At 40.4% G+C, this 20,203-nt stretch overlaps 1 protein-coding gene across 2 annotated transcripts; it reads left to right on the forward strand.

Annotated features, from left to right (window-relative positions):
• The first annotated feature begins 8,747 nt into the window (after positions 1-8,747).
• Positions 8,748-20,000, forward strand: RGS18 (regulator of G protein signaling 18). Of its 2 annotated transcripts, none has more exons than XM_042820180.1 (5): positions 8,748-9,083; positions 9,767-9,868; positions 12,686-12,750; positions 15,261-15,427; positions 17,674-20,000. In XM_042820180.1, the coding sequence occupies exons 1-5, from the start codon at positions 8,965-8,967 to the stop codon at positions 17,929-17,931; spliced, it is 711 nt and encodes a 236-aa protein (XP_042676114.1). In that variant the 5' UTR covers positions 8,748-8,964; the 3' UTR covers positions 17,932-20,000. The 2 variants fall into 2 exon arrangements, with proteins under 2 accessions (XP_042676114.1, XP_042676115.1); XM_042820181.1 differs by having other exon boundaries at positions 8,750-9,083; positions 12,689-12,750.
• The last annotated feature ends 203 nt before the right edge of the window (positions 20,001-20,203 follow it).

Here is a 20,203-nt window from a genome sequence, read left to right on the forward strand (position 1 = left end):
TGCAGTGCCAGGCCTCTAGTGCTCCAATGAGTGTGCTCTCCAGCATCCATTGCTCATGACTGTGCATGACTTGTCTTGGGAAGTCAACACGGGAGGCACAATGCAGCCTGAGTCAGTTTTTGGAAAAACAGCCACTGTTTAGATGGGGCTGAACATGTGCACACTGAACTGTTTGTGAGAGATTTGCTCATCTCTGATTCAGCCGAGGAAGTAGCCTGCAAAACTCACCCAGCCTGGCTTCAGGCCCAGCTCACACAATTAGAAGGGTATTAGCTGAACTTAGTAGGAAAATCAACATTAAGCAGATAGGAGCTGGTGCAGTTGTTAAAGACAATGTAGTGTTTTTCCCTGGCAGAAACCCAGACTAATGGAGAGCTTCCAGCATCCAGAGCAGCCTCCAAATGAAGGCTTAATTGGCCTCAAAAGCCACTCATATAATTACAGATACTTGTAATGAAACATGAAAAATACAAGGGCTCAGGACTGTGACTTAGTGGGAAGAAATGGTCTCAACTGCCTCAGGAAATAAATCAAAGCTCTTTCACCTTTTCCCTTCCAACAGAGCCAGCTCCTCTCTGGCCAGCAGGCTCCACTCTGCTGCTGGTGACCAATGGGCCACCGTGCTGCTACCTGAGATCAGGAGAACAAGGCAAATCTCATGCTTTCCCTCTCTGGGTGCAGTTGCTGGTTGGAAATTGGGAGGACACTAGAACGGGTGTAGACTGCCCACTGCTGGTATGCCTCAAAACATCTGCTTTGGTAAACGTTGCATATTTTGATTCTGCCCATCTTCAGCTAAATGACTCTCCACGATCTCTGTTTGACAAGAAGAACAGAACACAGTCTCTGTGTAGCTGCTCCCTGAAACATGCACCTCTGCCAATTGCTCAGATACAGCAGCAGATGTAGCACCTGACCCTGGCAAAGACAGGTACTTCCCCCCAAGTCCTCTTACCAAGGACCTGCAGCTCCCAGTGCAGCCTGATGAGAAATCCAGGGTATGATTCCCAAAGTTGCTATGCTGGATTGAGACAAAGATCAATGAGATTTGAGCCATTTATTGCTTTGCAAGTTTCTGGCTCACTGAAGACAACTCAATGACTTGTTTGTGCTGGGGAAGTTTCTCAAACCCTGCAGTGAGTTCAGAGTCACAGTCCCCAAGGCTGTAAGGGAGCCAGGGCCCATCTAGTCCAACACAAAGCAATGATAGCTTCAACATTTGCTGTACACCCTTTCTATGGAGCAGATGGTGTCAAGTCCCAGTGAAAGGAAATTTCAACCAAGCATGCTAGGGAAGGCCTGAGAGGTTGTTAATTTTGGTCAGGAAAGATTCCTTTCCATGGATACCAGCAAGACAGCTGTAACAGCACCACACCCAGCTTTGTCCAATTAGCAGTGCCATTTCCCCGACTAATTAGACCACACAAAGCTTTGCAGAGCCACAGCATTATTTCTTGTTCTTTCAATATCAGATCAAATGACACCATGTCCCTTCGCTCCTGCTATCTCTGTGGCATCCAGCTGCAATTAAACACTGAGCTCCGAGCCTTGGTCACTGGAGGACCACTTGTTTTGTATGACTCATGTCTGTCAGCAACTTGATCGAAGAGAGGCCTGTGTGAGCCAGGCTGTGTCAAGATAAACATACCATAGGACTATTTCACATCTAGCACATGCAGTCTTACAGTGCGCCAGCTGGCCTGCTGAAGCATGCAGTGTTGTAGCAAAGGGGGGAGTATCCTATCCTACCTAAGAAGATGGTGGTTAATGCAAACTACAGCTTCCTGAGCACAACCTCGGGACAGCCAGTCCCAAAGACATGAGATTTCCCTTGATTGCACTGTTTTGTATCATTTTACAGCTTCAATGCTAAAATGTGAGCAGCTCATGATTAGCAAAAGCAAGACCTGGCGTAATCTTAACTGCCCCAAAGTGATGATAAGCGGGAGGTTCAGACAAAGAAGTTACCTGAAAATAAGTGTGTTTTGCAGGAGCTTGAGAGACTATAGAGAGGCTCAACTGTGTGCAAAAGACTTTGCTCCACTTGCTGCAGGCTCAAGCCTGGTGTTTTACTTTGAAGTGCCTGCCCTGGCTCTGCCCCAGGGATGGGGTTAGGGCTCCTTGCTTTCAGCTCTGCTCAGATAACCATCACTAAATGAACACAGCACAGCAATCACAGAGATGAAGCAATGACACATGTTTCTTCAGCAGCCATAAAAGGACCCCAGCTCAAAGCCCATCTGTTTTTTGCAGCTGAGATTATGCAGGTTGCTGCACGCACTCAGTTTCTAGAAAATGACCCCAGGTACAAACATCAGGAGCAATCTGTGTGTTTTGCCACGTCTGCACAGTCCTGCCATGAAAGCAGCAGAAACAAAAAACAAATGAGGTGCATTATCAGAAGCAAAATGTGCAGGCTGGACAGGTGTTAGGAAAGAGCACTCTGTCAATTCTCAGCAGGGACAGAAGGTTTCTGTAATACTAATGATTTTTCCTGAGCTCTGAGCATGGCAATAACATCAGGAAACATGGGAATACTGCATAGCGAGGAAATACCAAGAGATGGAGTCTTGAGAGAGCTGTCACCTAGGGCAGAGCCATGCAGGCTGCCATGTTGGGCCTGCACACTAGGAACTGGAGTGCCCAGCAGAGCTATCATGGTCTTTTCAATCAGCAGAAGGGGCTGCTTGACTTTGGCTGCATGCAGCACAGCACCATGCTCCTGCCCATCAAATAATGTGGTGGCTTTGGGGTCTCTCCATCCCTGGGCCTGCTGCCCTTCTCCCACAGCCTTTCCTGGAAACAAAGCAGCTCCTCTCATTGGAGTGCATTGGCAAAATATTCACCAGACTAAATAATGCAGTATTTTAGGTCTTTTGTGTACTGCTCTGTATTTCTGCTGTCACAACAAAAACCCTCTGATGGGATGTACAAGGTAAGCCCAGCACCAGACCAAAATAAAAGGAAGGAAAGCGCCTGCCACGCAGAGGTTCACACTGCACACAGGGCAATTGGACTCAAACAAAACCACTGTTACCCACACAGGGTTGTTGGTGTCCATTTTCTGAAGGAGAAAGGACATGGCAGAGTTGTTCCAACAGAGGGAGCACGGGGACAGCTGTGGCTGTTACACTGCCTGCCCCTTCCCTGCGTGGCATCGTGGGCACTGAGACCATACAGCTGTTCTCACCTTTCTTTTGGGGATAATCTGGTCATCAGAAGGCAAAGTTGTTAAAAATTCAAGCCTTACTTAGCCTCAGTGACAGTGTATAAAGTTAGGATGTGAAAGGCACACGTGGAAAGGCAATAAAACAGTCTGCAGATCTTTGCTACAAATTACAAAAATAGTGCTTAGCCACTGTGAACTAGAATGGAAATTATTTCATAAATGCCACAAAGACGAGCTCTAGACTTAACAATTCTCATCCTCAGGCAATTTGGGCCAATTTGCAACAGATACATTATTTCTATTAGATTTGGTGGCTCCAGAAATGGCAGAATTATTAAATACGTTTATCAAATTGACAGGGTAAACTGAGAAACGATCACCTGTTTTTCCTCAACTGAGAGGCTGGAATAGCTTGCTTCCTGCTGTGCATACTGAAAGTATCACATGTCCTCCATTTTGAGGAAGCATTCTTTGCAATCTTTGCAAAACTTACTTTTGCAATTACAGTTTTTCTAGATGTGGCAGGGAAATTCAGACAACAGAAATACAGGACCATCAGGCAGGACCAGATTGGGGTTGGGCTTAGAAATTAATTTTGAACTAACGGGATGGTGTGATTAACGTTCAGAAAAGTTATGATAATAACGAAGCACACCATAACAGGGGCTAGAAGCTAGGCAGTGCCCAGGTGGTAAGGTAATTTGCCATGGACACAACAGCAAGGGTGGAAATGGGGAATCCATTAAGTACATACAGCTGCTAGAGTACAAGGTGAAGAGTGGTTGTTCATAACTACGACATACTGTGAGCAATTCACTATATTACTTTTTAAACCCTAGCACCATCAGCTAAATCAGACATCAGAACAGCGCACTTTTAGGAAGAAGAAACAATTTGTATTGCAAAAATCTTAGCCATGCTTTAAATAAGCAAAAGTCTGTGTGTCTGTATCAGTGTGGACTCATATTGAGAAATGGGGCACACAATGCAGCTCTGCAACCATCAAGGGAGGCTTTGCAATTAGACATCCTTCTCATTCCATTCTGAATACTTAAGGTATGATTTTCAGAACCCATTTTGACTGCTCTCCCAGCCCTGCGGCAGCTCTCTTCTCTGTTGTTTAAATATGAAATGCTCCTCACAGCCTCATTAGTTCTGTGTTACGGACAATGCCTGGCCTAGTAGTTCCACCTGTGCTGCAGGTATCTTGGAGATATCCCCAAATCATCTGAGTGGGAAAGCAGTGAGATTTAAATTGATTATAAGGAAGAAGGTTTTTCCAATAAATCACTGGCACACGTTGCTCAGAGAGGTGTGGGGGCCCCGTCCCTGCAGACAGCCAAGGTCAGGCTGGATGGTCTCTGAGCACTGATGAAGCTGTGAATGTCCCTGCTCAGTGCAGAGGGGTTGGACCAGATGGCCTTCAAGGGTTCCTTCCAACTCCAACCATTCTATGACTCCACGCTAACCTCTAACACCTGATGGCTGTGCTTAAGCCACACAGTAGTTTACTGACAGTGGGCTCAAGTGTGATAAAAAGGATTTTGTTCCCTTGTCTGCTGTAGGGAATTTCATCTCATGACTTATGTTCTGTGGACCAGGGCTCACTGCTTTGTGGCAGAAGGTTACTAAACCATAGTTTCTTCATTCTGTTTTCCTGCATCTTGCACAGAAGGAGCAGAAAATGCTCAGCCCAGTACATGCCATCACTTGCACCACTGGTATAGGCCACTAAAAAACAAGAAGGTTGTCACATCAAGAATCCATCTGGGTTTCTGTAAGTAATACCTAATTCCGGTCAGATACTTTGGGCAGGATTTAGAGTACATTCCCGCCTTCGACATTTCCTGTGGATACACAGCAGGAAGAAAACACTTTAAAATGTGTAAGAGCGTCCAAGGTGAGCGCTTCCAGAATTAAAACACGATTGTCTGATGAGCACTGATGTCACTGCAATACACTTGTGGAAAGCCAGTTGTAAACACGGAGCGGTTCGGCTGGGAAACCAGCTTCCTGCAGATTAATTGTGACAGTGATGTATGCACTATGTAAATAGACCTAATCAGAGATGCAGGCCGTAGAGCCACGGGGCAGGCAGGAAATGAATGCTGCTGAGAACTTTGCAGACTCACTTTCTTATTTTGACCTTTCAAGAGACGAAATAATAAATTTAGCACAGTGCAGATGAGAACATTTTTCACAGCAGAAGTTGTGCTGAAATGACAGAGGTTCCCAAGCCAGCATCGAGTTTGATTTTTCATCGCAGATGCCTTACAAAATTCTTTGGACACTCCTTTCGCACACGTGCAAAGCATTGTGTTTGTGTTTGTGATGCATATCTACAGCAATGCAATTGTGTTTCCTTCCTTTTAAACAGCAGCAGCAAGAGGTTTTGCAATGTGAACTATGCGTAGATGTAATGGTTCTCTTCCACTGACTCGGAAGTATCTCACATGCCAAATTCCGACATCGTGATGAATCTTTTAGGCACACCAATGAAGACATTCACAGAAGTAGCAAACTGCAAGCTCCTCTACTTGAGGCATACAATGAAGTTCTTTCCCTCTGGTATTGGTTCAAAATAACAATATATCAGATCAGAATGTTATTAAATTGTAGTTCCAATTACAGTTTCCAATAACAGGTAGTCAATAAATATTGATGCGTGGTAAAAGTTGAGGTGTTTCAGAGGAGTCGCAGAATTATTTTTCAAATAGTAATTCATCCAAAACATGTACTTTTCATTTTCCATTCTTTAAATACCATAGCAATAAGGAGAAATGTGGAAGCACGTTTTCACAGCCCTTCAGAGAAGATCTGTGTTGTGCTTACTCTTTACAGGATTGTAAGGACATTGTTGTTTTTTTTTTTCTTGGCATAGAGATGGGTATCACTTCCCTTCAGCAGAAAATAAACCTAACCCCACAGAGAGCATACAGCTGGTGGAAGAAGGTTGAGTAAGAATGATGGCAGAACTTGGTTTTGGAGAAGCCTGGGCAATACTGGAACACAAGCGTGGATGTGAAGGTGGCAAGGTTTACACATGCCAGGCCAGCAATAAAATATGTTTGAAGAAAGATGTCGCTTAGAAAGAAGCACTTCTGGTTGTGCTCTAGCTCCCAGCGCTCAGCTGAGCTCAGTTAGGACTTCACTTGTTTTCAGCTAACATGAAAATCTGAATTATTCAGAGCTCACCTTTACAAAAAAAAAAAATAATTATATATCCAGTGTATAATACAAAGTCTCTATAGCTAATGCTATCAGTCAATATTTCTCTCACAGAGAGCAGTTCTAAGTTCTACCTAACTCAAGCGTGACTTAATCACAAGCTGAGCTGGATCCCTACCAAACCCTGACAGCAGTCTGTGCAGAGACATATCAGCTGAGGAATAGGCCCAAAGAGATCAGTGCTTCCCATCTTGCACTTTGTGATCTAGTCTATTTTGCTGTTTGTGTCAAGTAAAGGTACTTCTGAAAATGCATATTCTATTCAATTATCTGTGAAAGCTTTGTAAATATATTTCAGAGGTCAGAAAAATGGTTGCTAATTAAGACATCAGTTCTCAGCCCGAATTTCTTCAGAGCTTTTTAGGCTGAAGTCATGTCATCAACATCATATTCGGGGTCTGTTTTTTCTGGCTTAAAATAACGTACTCGCTTTTCTAGCTCATCATCTGGCAGTATATAAACCATCCCAGAAGCATTTACAGGGTCATTAATACCGTTGCTATAACAACTGCAGCCTGCAGTGCAAAACAGAGATGCTTATTAGCACCAGCACCATCGCTGACAAAACGCAGGCTGACTTTAATGTCATTTGGCTACTTCAGGGACAGGGTTTAATATTAGCTTTCTTTAAATGGAAAAATTTTTAAAAAAAGAGAAAGATTGATTGTAGTGATTCTGTATTTTCTTTCAAAATGTCCAACTGAATTCTCAGGAGATGCTGCATTTGGACTGATACCACTTTCACACTATGGTACAGTCTTATTTCAAGAAACATCGTTTGCTTTTGGGGGCATGTAAGAGTGGACTGGACAAGGCTTTCAGGCATGCACTGACAGATCAGCACTTAGCATTACAGAGCTGTAAAAGCTGAGAACAAAGATTTCATATGACCATCTCTGTTAAGGAGCAGTAAAATAAAATAATGCGTTCTTTGTTTATTTTTTACTTACTGGTAAAAGGCAGAATATATTATTAAAGAAAGCTATGGTTAAAGAAATCTCAATAGGCAGGATATGATACATAAGCCTACTCTGAAACTGAAAATGTTTAAAACCATAGCCCTTCTTCTCAAAGGTGCTCAGGTTACAAAAAGCAGTTTTGCCCTGAAGATTTTCCATTCAGTCTGATTTTAAAATGTGTGTCACAGAGGTAATATGGAGTACTTTTTATCTGTTCCTTTTTCAAAAAAATAAAAAAATAAAATAAAAAATCAGTATATACATATAGAGAGGGAGACGTTCTATTCCAGGAATTTGGAGTAGCAGCAAAATTTTTTTAAATTCCTTGGACTCTGAGTACTTCCCCTCCTCCTCAGCCCTGCAGCCACAAGGAAGGGGCCATGGTAGGACCTGAACTCAGCAGAATGTCAGTGAGTGCACAGAACTAGCCAACACTGTGGGAAGGGGTTGAGGTCATGCCTTCTCCTCAAGGCCAGGTATCTTATCTGAATTATCAGAGTGAGTCACTGGTGTTAAGAAGAGGAAGACTCAATGAACTGCGGTATCACTTAGCTATAGCAAGGAGACTTTCTTTGGGACCATCATGCCAGTTGCTCTTTTCCAACCTCTTGTTCAACTAACAGTGGTTTCTTTGGTAAATTTATTATTCCTGTGGCATCTCCAACACAAATTCTACTGGAATGAGAAATTTAACCAAGAACGAGCTTGTACATTAAGAGCTAATTTGTGACAATTAGCCTAAGAAATTAGCACATTTAGGTTATGCAAATTGGAGTAAGAAATTTTTGGTTATTCAGTATCAAAATGAGAAGAAATCACTTTGTGTGTGTGTGTATTGAAAGAGTTTTTATCCAGGCTGGGGGACTGTAAGTGAAAATAAAGCCATAGATACAAAAGATAAATGAGAAGCTGTAAGTGGACAAGGTTGAAACTAGAAGTAGGTGTTCAATACTTTTGAAAAATGGTGCAAAATACCAAATTTCTGCTTACAAAAATATTTTATCAACTACTGCGTCATCAGGCTCTTGTAGCCTCAGAAATGCTGAGATTCCAGTTAGCATGTTGTAGGTAGAGCTAACTGTGTTCAGCATATGGCATCTGAGATTGCAGAAGGCAATTTAAGGTCAGCTGGAAGTTCTTCTAGGAGCTTAGGGGTAACGTTATCCATTTTGTACTACAAAGTGATTCTCACTGAAGTTCATTTTAGAGGAGCTATACGTACTTTTTACACGCTTTTGGGAGAAGATGGTGGCATCTCCTAATTATTCCAGGACGTGGAGTGCCACGAGCACAGAACCAGGAGTCGCTCTGCTAAAAGCTGCGTTTGTCCGTAAGAGCAACGGCCATTTTGCAAAGTTGTAATCTCACTTCCTTAAATGACGACTGTAAAAGCAGAACTCTACTTAAAGTCCTGCGTGCCTGCAGCTGCACTGACAGCTAAGGTGGCAAACCTCCTCCTTCCCACAACCTGCTCTGGAAACTGTTCTACAGCCAATTGGGGGAACCCAGCCCGAGAACACGCCTTGCTGAATGCACCGCGAATAGAGATGAAACCGCTGTAAGGAACTTAGAGAAGCGTTCTGTAAAATTGGGACACTTTGTTAGAAGATGGAGAACCCACTTCTTTTGTTCCCTCAACTGAACATTTCTGCTTCGAAGGATAAATCCTATTACAAAGTCATGAAATCAACAGTTAAAGAAGAGCCAAATAAAGCAAGCAAGCCCGGGTAAGTTTTAAGGTCATGCTGACAGTTTGAGTGTTGTTTACTCAGAGGATTCTTCCAACATAGCTCGTGGGTGTGAATTTAGGGCGCAGATCTTTCTCGTTTTGACCAGTGTGTGTGAAAATTGGTGAACTGCAAGCCTGGGAATTGTAGACATGAAATATTCATTCATCAAGGAAATAGTTTTTAGGTACAAAAAACAAATAAATAAACTAAGTAAATAAGAAAGGCAGGCTTCACAAAGCTCTGAAAAATGCTTTTTAAACCCTAAATATGATCTGGAAAATATTCTTTGTATTTTTGCAAGTGTGAGGAAGCACTGCTTCCTTTTTTCTTTGCAGAACATTAAAAGTAGAAGATGCTGAACCAACTGTTTCACGTGCTCTTGAACTGTGCTCATGTTCCTAATATGAAATTTCACCCTTCTCCTTCAAAATTCATGGAAAACGCATTGAAAAAGAAAAGATTCCCACTTCTGTTTGCTAGTGCTTCATATGCAATTCATGTTAATATCTGAAAAAGAAATTCATTAATGTGAATAATATAAACAGGAGAAGTGTTAGAAATACTAGTGTAAGTGAACCTTTGTGGACCTGTGGTGCAGAGGCAGAGACATTAGTCAAAGAAATGCCTGGAAAAAACCTTTTAACAAAGTTGATTTAAAAGCTACTTGAACTCTGTTGTAGAGCAAAGCAGAAGAGAAACAGACTGAGCCTTCTTCTGCAGAAATCGGAATTACACGAAGCTGAACATCTTGGTAAACCGACAGACTTGACAAAAGCATCAAGGTAGGCATTATAAAAGGCAGAGATGATAGGGATTTCTTCTAGGAAGTTTCAGTGTGACCCAGAACATTTCCTGTGTATGCGTGTGTGCATTCAGACTTGGCAGAGAGTAATACTTTCAAAATCTGTTTCATTTAAAGTTGGCTATCTAACTCAAGCATACAAATAGTATAGAATTATCTGGCATAGAACAAAAGAACTCACCAGTAGTGTTTTCACACCACTAAGAGCAGATTATAGCCCACATGTGCATATATATAAAAATCTTTACTCATGCCAACAGTATTTTTCTTAGTCCACTTGTTGTCTCTAGCAAGCATTTACTCAGAAATGGAGGTTAAAAATTACTGTTTAGAAGGAAATCATATAGCTCCTGAGAAAACAGATTTTCCAAAGAATTCTGGATGCATCTCAAATACTGGATATATAGTTCCTTGATAATTGCAGTATTGACAAAACACTGTCTTGTCTCCCAAATTCAAATACTGATGTTTAAACACTGCTGTAATATTGTCCCTATGACACTATTTCCCATAAAGATGTAGAGTGAAATACTATTTTTGTTAAATTCAGTGACGACTTAGTTCTTGACCTCACCAGGACACCAGAATCTCAGAGATACACAAAGAATTACACTGACAGGTCTTGAGTGAAAAGTACTGCAGAAGTACTGCAACTCGAAGGCCTAATAAATTAGTAGCTCCTTTCTGTCCACTGCAGAACACTTCAGATATTCCTATCTCATTTTTAAGTCTTGTTAATGTTGTTCAAGCAATTACTGCTTTAGGGGCCAACATCTACTGCTTTGACCAGAATGCTGTCTCATATGTGTAAATAAATATCGTGGCTATCCAAATGATAGCAGTACTCATGATCTGAAAGACTTTCCTCTCCATACTCCCAGGGGAGGATTTCATTGCTTCCCTCAACCTCTCTTCCCTCCTACTCCCCCCAACTTGTTGTGCTGCTCTGCTTAATTCAGTGGTTCTACAGTTCACTTGAAAGATCTTGAAGCTATGAACAAAGATAAAGGAGTGTTGCAAACAACCTTTTTCAGTTCCTCAGTTCCAGACACATAAAACTGTGCTAAGATTGTACCTAAAAGGAGAAAGCACAGCCTCCATGCCACCTGTAGGCAGACGACACCTTTTCAGTGCTCATTCTTATTTAGGTGGCTGAGTACTGCTGGGTATTTCACACCCAGGTTCTGGTTTCTCTTTGTTACAGCAGCACTCCCTGGAATGGCAATGTCTTAGGGATCTGTGAAGCTGCTTCTTTCTGAAAGAAAATGAAGAAATCACACTAGGAGCTTCCAGCAAAGAACTTCTCCAGCATTCTGTGCACTACTGGACTGTGTATGTGCTCTGAAGCTGCCAGGGTTTATCTTTCACCATTACCAAATTCATTTCTGTGGCTGCAGTAACCCATTATTCCCAGATGTACAAGCACACACAGTTCAGAGAACTGCACTCTTTGTACTTCCCATAATTAAAAACTCTGTGAGGGAGTGAGGTCTCGCTTTCCCTGAATCCAGAATTCCCCTGCTTTATTGGCCTACATTCATTTTTCACATTTCAGTTCTCCATTATTTGTACGCCTTGAGAACTGTTTGTCTCTCCCTAGCTAAGAATTTCATTCCTATAAGCAATGACTTCAGCTAGGAGACACATGACACCTGTAAAAGTATAAAATAAAAATCCTCCTTTTACTTTTTATACAAAACTGAGAGCATTACTGGCTTAAATTCCCTCTCATAGTCATTGGAATTTCCCTTCGTCTAAAATTCATGTGACTACAGATTTTGCCAAGGGAACCCAAGCTATGTAAATCAGGCAGCAGAAAAATGTGAGCCTGGGGCAGGAAAGAGGCATCTTTTCCAAAAGTGTTCAATGCAGAACAAGTTCTTCTGGTTCTCAGCTCCACTATCAACTAACCCTGGACAAGCTGCTTAAATGAGGACATTCCCACTCTCAGAGTACAATGCTATGTCACCAAATGAAAATGGTTCTAAACGTTAATACTCATTCTTCAGACTTAGAACTAAGGCATAGTCCTAGCATGGTAAAGTTAATGCCAGCCTTGTGCCAATTCCTGTGTGTGTATGTATAGGGATAACCGATACAGCACAAAAACAAAGAAATTTTTATTTGGAAGAATATGAATATTTTTTTCCTACCTGTATATTTCTCTAAGACAGAATATTGGAAATAATTGAGAAATACATCTAACTTGGCACAGATGATGAAGAATATGTGGAGTTTTGTGAATTGAGTGCAGCACCTCAGAATAACGTGACATTTAAACATGTCTGTGGTGAACAAACCAGACTGTAAGTGCTTATACCCCAGAAAACTATCAGCTAAACCATACCACTGCAGCTTCGTCTACAGCCTATTGAACTTCCCGTACTTCATCACAAATAGGCTGTGGTAATGCAGCCTCAGAACCACATCTCTACAAGAGTATTTTTACTAACTAACCAGGTGACTGACCTGCTTCCCTTGTGAGTTTTGCCATACTGCATCACCTCTATTTCCTCAAAGATTCCTCACAGAAGCACAACATAAACATTAGAAGAAAAAATCTCTGCTCCGATCTTTTATTTTTTAAAGGTAAAAAAAAAAAAAGGCAACTCTTCAGAAAGAGTCAAAAAAAGTTACACTCTACGTTTCTGAAGTCTGTAATAGAGCTCCTAAGGCAACAGAATCTTATCACTTTGTGAAATGGCCCAGAGCAATAATAGCAATTGATAGCATATCAAAATAACTTGATGAATACACAGCATGCACAGCTCCACATAACCATATTTTGTTTCTTAAGCAGTGTGTCTCCTGAAGAAGCAATGAAATGGGGCAAATCTTTTGACAAACTGCTTTCCCAAAAAGGTTAGTACTCGTTTCTTCTCTTCCTGAAGACTGTGCTGGTGGAAAATTGATGGAAAATTACAAAACGCAGTTGTGCACTTAAATAGATCTGTCAGTTACCTAAATTAGGTACGTTGGGTCATTTATAGCAGCATGTGTTCCTGCTCTGCTCATGTGCTTAGGCTACAGCATGCTGTCATCTACTGAAAGTAGTTGAAAATAACTTCTAAGCTTGGTATTTTATTGGACAAAGTGATAGGAAGTGAAGAGTTTCTGCAGTAACTAGTAAAAGGCAGCCAAAGGTAATTAAGTTGTTCTGTAATGAATAAAATGCTTTTCTGCTGTATGAATTCTAATCAGACTCTTGGAAAAATCCATTATAATAGTGGCATGCTCATCTCAATTATTTAGAACATCATTCACTCACATTAGCAGAAGGCAATCTTATCTTTTCTAGACTACATTTTTTAGTATTGTCAAAAAGAAGAGCTATGTTCAGATGAGCTAACTGCTGTGTTACCACAGAAATCCCAAATGGCAGTCTTAAAAAATGGTTAGAAATCTGCTGGCAGTCTCATCCATCATTTGGCCTCTGCCCAGTATCTCGTTGTTCCTGTCCAGTCTTATTATACAGCTTGTATAATAAAGGCTAATTTTTTTTTGTATTATCATCAGTATTCTTAGTTCATCTTTCATGAAGTGACAGCCTCTTTGTTCTTAAACGTTTTATAGCCATTATTTTTCTATTAGGGATAACTAGCCATGTGTGACATAGAGATAATATTGAAATAAGCTTATAGTAGAGGAGAACTTGAAAGAAAGTGCTTCTCAGTTCTAATCCAAGATAAAATAGCAAATTTTTTATCCAAGAAAAAAAATAGCAAAAAAAGGTCTGAGTTTGCGTGAAAATAATACTGTATCTTTGTATATTGTCTGCAAGTTTCATTCTGAACTTAGTCAACAACTTACTGGCATTGGGACTTTGCTTGAAGACCAGAACTTGAGTGAACTGATCATTTTGGAAACACTGCTCTTAGTGGAATGTATTGATTTTCATATAAAAAGTTTAGCCAAGTCATCCTTTAAATGTTGGTTTAAATGTTGATTGTTACATTGGAGCCAGATTATTTTAGTCTTCTGTTAACTCTGGGAAAATAAGAGATATTTAAATGGACTACAGAAGATCTAAAAAGTTTGGGGATATCAAGTCTCTAGCTTAGGAGCAGCATTTCTGGCCCACATCCTTAGTACTCCCTTTCATACAGATAAATCCATCCAGAGCCACAATCTCAGTGGTTTTAAACTCTTGAGAATCAATGATTGAGTCAGCACTGAATATACAAAGTGTACCAAGGCAACAATCATTTGCTTTACAAATAATAAGAGCTATAGGAGGCAACATTTGGCCAAAGAACTGACTCTTCATGATGGCTATGACTAAGTTTTCTTACATCACTTTCATTTGAATTTTGTTCAAATATTCCTGACTGCAAGACCAAAATCTTAAAAATGAAAACATGTTCAATGGACCTAAGAAATTTGTCAGTTTTGGTGCAGTTTGTTCCTAAATCATAGAATCATAGAATCATAGAATCACCAAGGTTGGAAAAGACCTAAAAGATCACCCAGTCCAACCGTTCACCTATTACCAATAGCTCCTACTAAACCATGTCCCTCAACACAACATCCAGCCTTTCCTTGAACACCCCCAGGCTCGGTGATTCCCCCACCTCCCTGGGCATCCATTCCAGTGCCTGACCACCCTTTCTGAAAAGTAATACTTCCTCATGTCCAGCCTGAATCTCCCCTGCCGTAGCTTGAAGCCATTCCCCCTGGTCCTATCACTAATGACACGAGAGAAGAGGCCGACCCCCAGCTCACTACAACCTCCCTTCAGGAAGTTATAGAGAGCAATGAGGTCTCCCCCGAGCCTCCTCTTCTCCAGGCTGAACATTCCCAGCTCCTTCAGCCTCTCCTCATATGGCCTGTGTTCCAGACCCCTCACCAGCTTTGTTGCCCTCCTTTGAACACGTTCCATGGCCTCAATATCTTTCTTGCAGTGAGGGGCCCAAAAACAGTAATAGGATCCAAGATGGCCATTATGTGAAATGGCCCATTGCTTACATAGGTATCAAATGCACATATGTCATCGTCCTTCCATTCTGGAGGGACACACATATAATCCAGCTGCAGTGGGCAGACATTCTCATTGCATTTGGGTTAACCTAATTCAATCTGATATTTAGCAAATTCCATCACTTCCAGATACATACAGATGATTTGATTGCTTCCATTTATACATTCTTAAGGTCTTGGTAATCAATAATGAGAATTCTGTCATGGGAGTTACAGCATGCACTTATTTTAAAGCCTTTATGCAATTTAAAATAATGATCTGTGATGCAATGTAATTTAAAGGGAGCACAACCCGTTCTGTGACTTTGCTTAGACTGCCTGAAGATATTAACTGTCTGATAAGGAGATATATATATATATATTCATTTAACACAATTCAATATTCCCTTCTGTAGATGGATTGGATGCCTTCACAAGATTTCTGAAAACGGAGTTCAGTGAGGAGAACATTGAGTTCTGGATAGCTTGTGAGGATTACAAGAAGAGTAAAACTACAAACGAACTTTTCCCAAAAGCTAAGACCATTTATGAAACATTCATACGGAAAGATGCTCCAAAAGAGGTACAGTAAAAACATTCTTCAGCGTACACAGTGTTTTCCACAACTGCATCTGATGAAATCTGCTTTTAAGAAGTGTGTGTCCAGAAACAGTAACAACCATTAATTGTGCTGTGACTGACTTAAGGAGACTGTACATGTCTTACATGTCAAAGCTTTGGAAGGAAGCCTGGAAGTAATTGCTTAGTTTATTCATCTCCAGGCTCCTTACAAAACCCACTGCTTATTGCTCTTCTAAGTATACAACTCTGAGTTTGAATATTAGATCACGGGAATCAAAGATTCCTGTTGGTCTACAAAGCCAGGATATATATGCACATATATATATACACACAGTTAATTTAGTGAAAAATAGCAATGATAAATGTTAATGCTGCCATGAAACATATCAGCTAGCATTTTTGAAGAAGTATTATCTGTCTGTAGTCAATGCTGCTTCCAGAACAACAGAATAATTCTCCCATTCTCTTAAACTATTTGTCAAATGATTACAGACCCAGAAGCTTTTGTTTTAAATAAGCCAAAAGACTGAAAGAGGCTAGAAGAATTTACTAAATTAAACATATTCCTTAAATGATAGTGATAATGTTCTAAGCAAAGATTTTTCGTGATTAATGTTCTCCATCCTCTAAGCTCTGGCTGAGCGTTCTTGCTATGTTACTGACAGCACACAGATAAAAACAAGTTGCTATGTCAATACTAATTAACATGAAGGGCTTTTTTTATTACTATAGTAGTGCAAAAAGTCTTAATATTTGCAATTCTTCATTTTTCTGAAATGTGTTATGAAGGAATCATACTGTAAATGAGCAAAAAGAACACTTTATATTTTTTTTTCTTTTTGCCTACTTGGGAAGGAGATGATGAGCTCTTACTGAAATCAAGCTCAGCCTCCTCAGTAGGTATTCTGGACTTACATTTTCCTCTAATTCTGTCAAGGTTGAGCTGAAATATGGCACTTGCCAATTCTCCCTTTCCCTTGTATTTTTTTTTAAACTTGCTAGAAGAGCAGAAGTTAAACTCCAACAGCTACTTCCCTGTAACAAAGGTGAAATAAGTGTAATTCTTATTTTAAGAGAAGGATTACAAAATGGTGCAATCTCCACCCATAATTCTCACAGACTTTATATAACATTCAGATCCACTTTTGACAGGGGCCTGGCTTACTAGTGCCACTTTCAAAACTTACAGTCTTTTTTACTCCTTCTCCTGCAGCATCTCAGTGGGTGGACCTTACTTAAAAAGAAAAACCCATAATTTGGTCTAGTGGTTGGCAGCCATGCTCATGGCAGGGTGTTGGAACTGGATGATCTTTAAGCTCCCTTCCAACCCAAGCCATTCTAAGATTCTCTAATTATTTGAGCCGGAACTTATCATTGCTAAATAATCTGTGAGCAATTATGGTAGGACACTGAGCCCTGATATTGTCATGCCCTGAGAATGACAAACAAAAGGGGGAGCAGGAAGAAAGCTGGGGAGGGGACAGAGCATGGAAGTCATACTTTGACCAAGAGTAACCTAATGATGGAGCCCTGGGCAGCCTGATCTAGTATTGGATATGGTGGCTGGCCGCCCTGCCTGCAGCAGAGGAGTTGGAGCTTGGTGATCCTTGAGGTCTCTTCCAACCCAAGCCATTCTATGACTCTATGATTCTATGATTTCTGTGTGAGATCTTCCCAGGAAGAATGCACCAGTGCATGGAATAAATGATCATTTTGATGTGCTTTCCACATCTCTAAAGCCTCCAGAAACTCACTAAAATTATTTTAATATTTTAATGCTTAGAATTTTCTCACCCTCCTGCCATCAAAACCCCATACAGCATCTAGAAATCTTTAATATACACTACTGCATTCTAAGGAGACAAAGTTCTATGTGTCTCTTAAATGAAAAAGGAAGGAGTTCAGCCTTAGGTTGGTGATGCAAAACTCGGCAGCAGCAACTATTCCAAGATTGCTGATAGTGAGTTACTTTTAATCAGATACTACCACATCAAAATGTGTTGGTTGTATCTTAACTGATATTTTATCAGTTCTTCAGTGTACCAGTGACACATTTATGTAGACTTTCTGGCAGCCATAACTGAAAAGGAATACTCTAATTCTATGGCATTAATCTTGAGTAATATACAGGATTGAAAGTCCTTTTTATCAGAAAACTCTTTCACCAATGTACAATATCTTTGCTACGGACAATGAAAGAATTGTGTTAATGCACGTTAAATAAGTACACTTTTCCTCATTCTCCAGGTGAATTTGGACTTTAAAACCAAAGAAGTTACAAGTCAGAATATTGAGCAGCCCGTCATTACCACCTTTGATGCAGCACAAACCACAGTCTACAGGCTGATGGAGCAAGACAGCTATCCACGCTTCCTAAGATCTGATCTTTATTCGAATTTGGTTAAGGGGAGAAATCCTGGTCGTCCCACTCTTAGGAGACGATCACGGTCCTTCACTGTCAATGATTTCCAGGGTGTGCGACCAGACTATACCATCTGGCAATAGGGAACTCAGCCCTCATGAATTCTAGCCACTGCAAGCAAATTGTACATGTGTTATAAATTACAAATCCTTAGGTGGTGTAAATAAGTGGCAAGCAAAGTTGCATGCATTCATACCAGGTCATAGTTTTGTTGCTAGTGAGTAATCCCATTTACTGTAGACAACCAGGCAACTTATTGCTGAGAGATGTCATGTGAAGCTTTTGTACATTATTTTTTTGTAACTCAAGCAGGAGCTGTTATCATATTAGAAAGAAGAACCTGAGTTTCTGACAAAAATGTTGTCTAAAACGCTATTTGATAACACCCATAATGAATTCTGAGCCTGTATCATAAGACAGTTTTGTCACAGTTTGAATCTGTATAGCTAACCTTTGCACATGATTTTTTTTTTTTTTTGTAGTATTTCCTACACTAAGCATGGAATATTTGTAGTACTTACTCATACTGCAGAACACATGGGAACATTAGGTGAAATGTAAAAATTATATGGATTTTAACTACAGCTACTGCATAATTAAAATTTAGCTATTGCATATTTCAAGAGGATGATAAGAATGCCTATTTAATTTTTATAGGGATATATTATATAGTCTTCTTGTACATCTTTTCTTTATATTTAAACTATGCTGTATAAAATAGCTTTGCTATCAAATTTTTGTATTCTCTCTCTTTTTTTCTTTTTTCTTTCCAACTGAATGAGCAGCAGTCAAGGGCCAAGAATGCCCTTTTAACACAACATGTGTCATTCAACATCTGGTCATGTGGATGCATATGTCTGTCTAGAAGGAAGCATGCTTTTCCCCCATGCTAAGCTAGGTATGAGGCCAGTTAAACAACACAATCAACTGTTGTTCTCAGTATGCAGTTCTGTGTCCTAAAGCTGACTATCCAATACTGCACATAAATGCTCCCTTGTGTGCTCCCCTCCATAAATAGCATCCTCTGAAATCATAGAATGGCCTGGGTTGAAAAGGACCACAATGATCATCTAGTTTCAACCCCCACACTTGTGTGCAGGGTTACCAGCCATTAGACCAGGCTGCCCAGAGTCACATCAGCTCTCAAATGCCATACTTGATAGTTCACTTGAGAGATAACAGTGGGTCTGTTACAACACAGGCGTAAAACCTGTATGTTTGCCACCAGATTCTCAACTGGTGATCATGTTACTTCATACCTTCACGGAATCTAATATTTGCTCTTGCCGTGGACAAAATAAATGTAAAAGAATGCATTTACTACTGCTCCAAAACCCAGAGAAATGACAAATACAGTGCTTTGAGTAAGACATTTCCTTCTTAGCAAAAAACCCAAGCAGTTACTCAAAACTGTCTGCAGTGATAAATAGAAGTCAGCAGGCGCCTTTGTTTCCTTTCACAGGAACATGGAAAATGTTGCTTATCGCCAGGGAGGCCTTCCTCACAACCATCATTCTGTAGTACTGACAGTGCTAGTCCCTTGCATGAGTTTTGTAATTACAACAAACAAATAAGCTATTCTTGGTAGCTACTCATGCATGTATGTTTTTCAGAGATAATTATGAACCATGATTTACAGCAGACTGAGGCCATGGGAACTACTATAAGAAGAAAGTAGAGATAAATTCAGAGAAAGGAAGACAAAGGACACAAAGATAAACAAAAAGGACAGAATTATCTGCTTTCTGGAGGAGATTCCTTTTTGTGGCAGAAAAACAAGTGCTGGAAAGATGAACTAAACAGGTTTAGTACAAGTCCGTGACACTTCTCCATGCTTCAGAGAGACAGGATTGATCAGATTGAAGGCTAGCTCTGCAGGGATGTATTTATAGCATGGACAGTGCCAGAAACCATCGCTGGACTTCTCTAGGTTTGGCAGAATCAAAGCCACAGTTAAATAAATCCTCTTGTTTTGCTGGCTTGATGTGAATAATACATACGAAGCCTGCTGGGTATATATTTTTATTGGGAATTACATTATGTAGCAGCTTTTTGGATTTGTGTGTGTTGTTCAGTATTCAGTAAGAGCTCTCAAAATACCTCTTAACAACACTTTACCCTAAATAAACACTTCACTCTGTTCCTTACATAAGTAAAGTCTCCAGCTCCAATGTATGATGGAAAAAAATCTACAGAATTCTGTAGCACAGATGTTTGTTGCCTTTTTATTTTCTTTTACCTAGCTCTGATTAGATGCATTGAATTAACTGAATTATTATCTGCTGTTGTTAGCTTGAGGGACATCAAAATACACATCTTCACGTCTTTTCTTTGGCTTTTGGGATTTGATATTGT

The sequence above is a fragment of the Centrocercus urophasianus genome, unplaced genomic scaffold (assembly GCF_019232065.1).
Source record: "Centrocercus urophasianus isolate 14NV4802_14NV808 unplaced genomic scaffold, USGS_Curo_1.0 seq_18, whole genome shotgun sequence".
Lineage (NCBI taxonomy): Eukaryota > Metazoa > Chordata > Aves > Galliformes > Phasianidae > Centrocercus > Centrocercus urophasianus.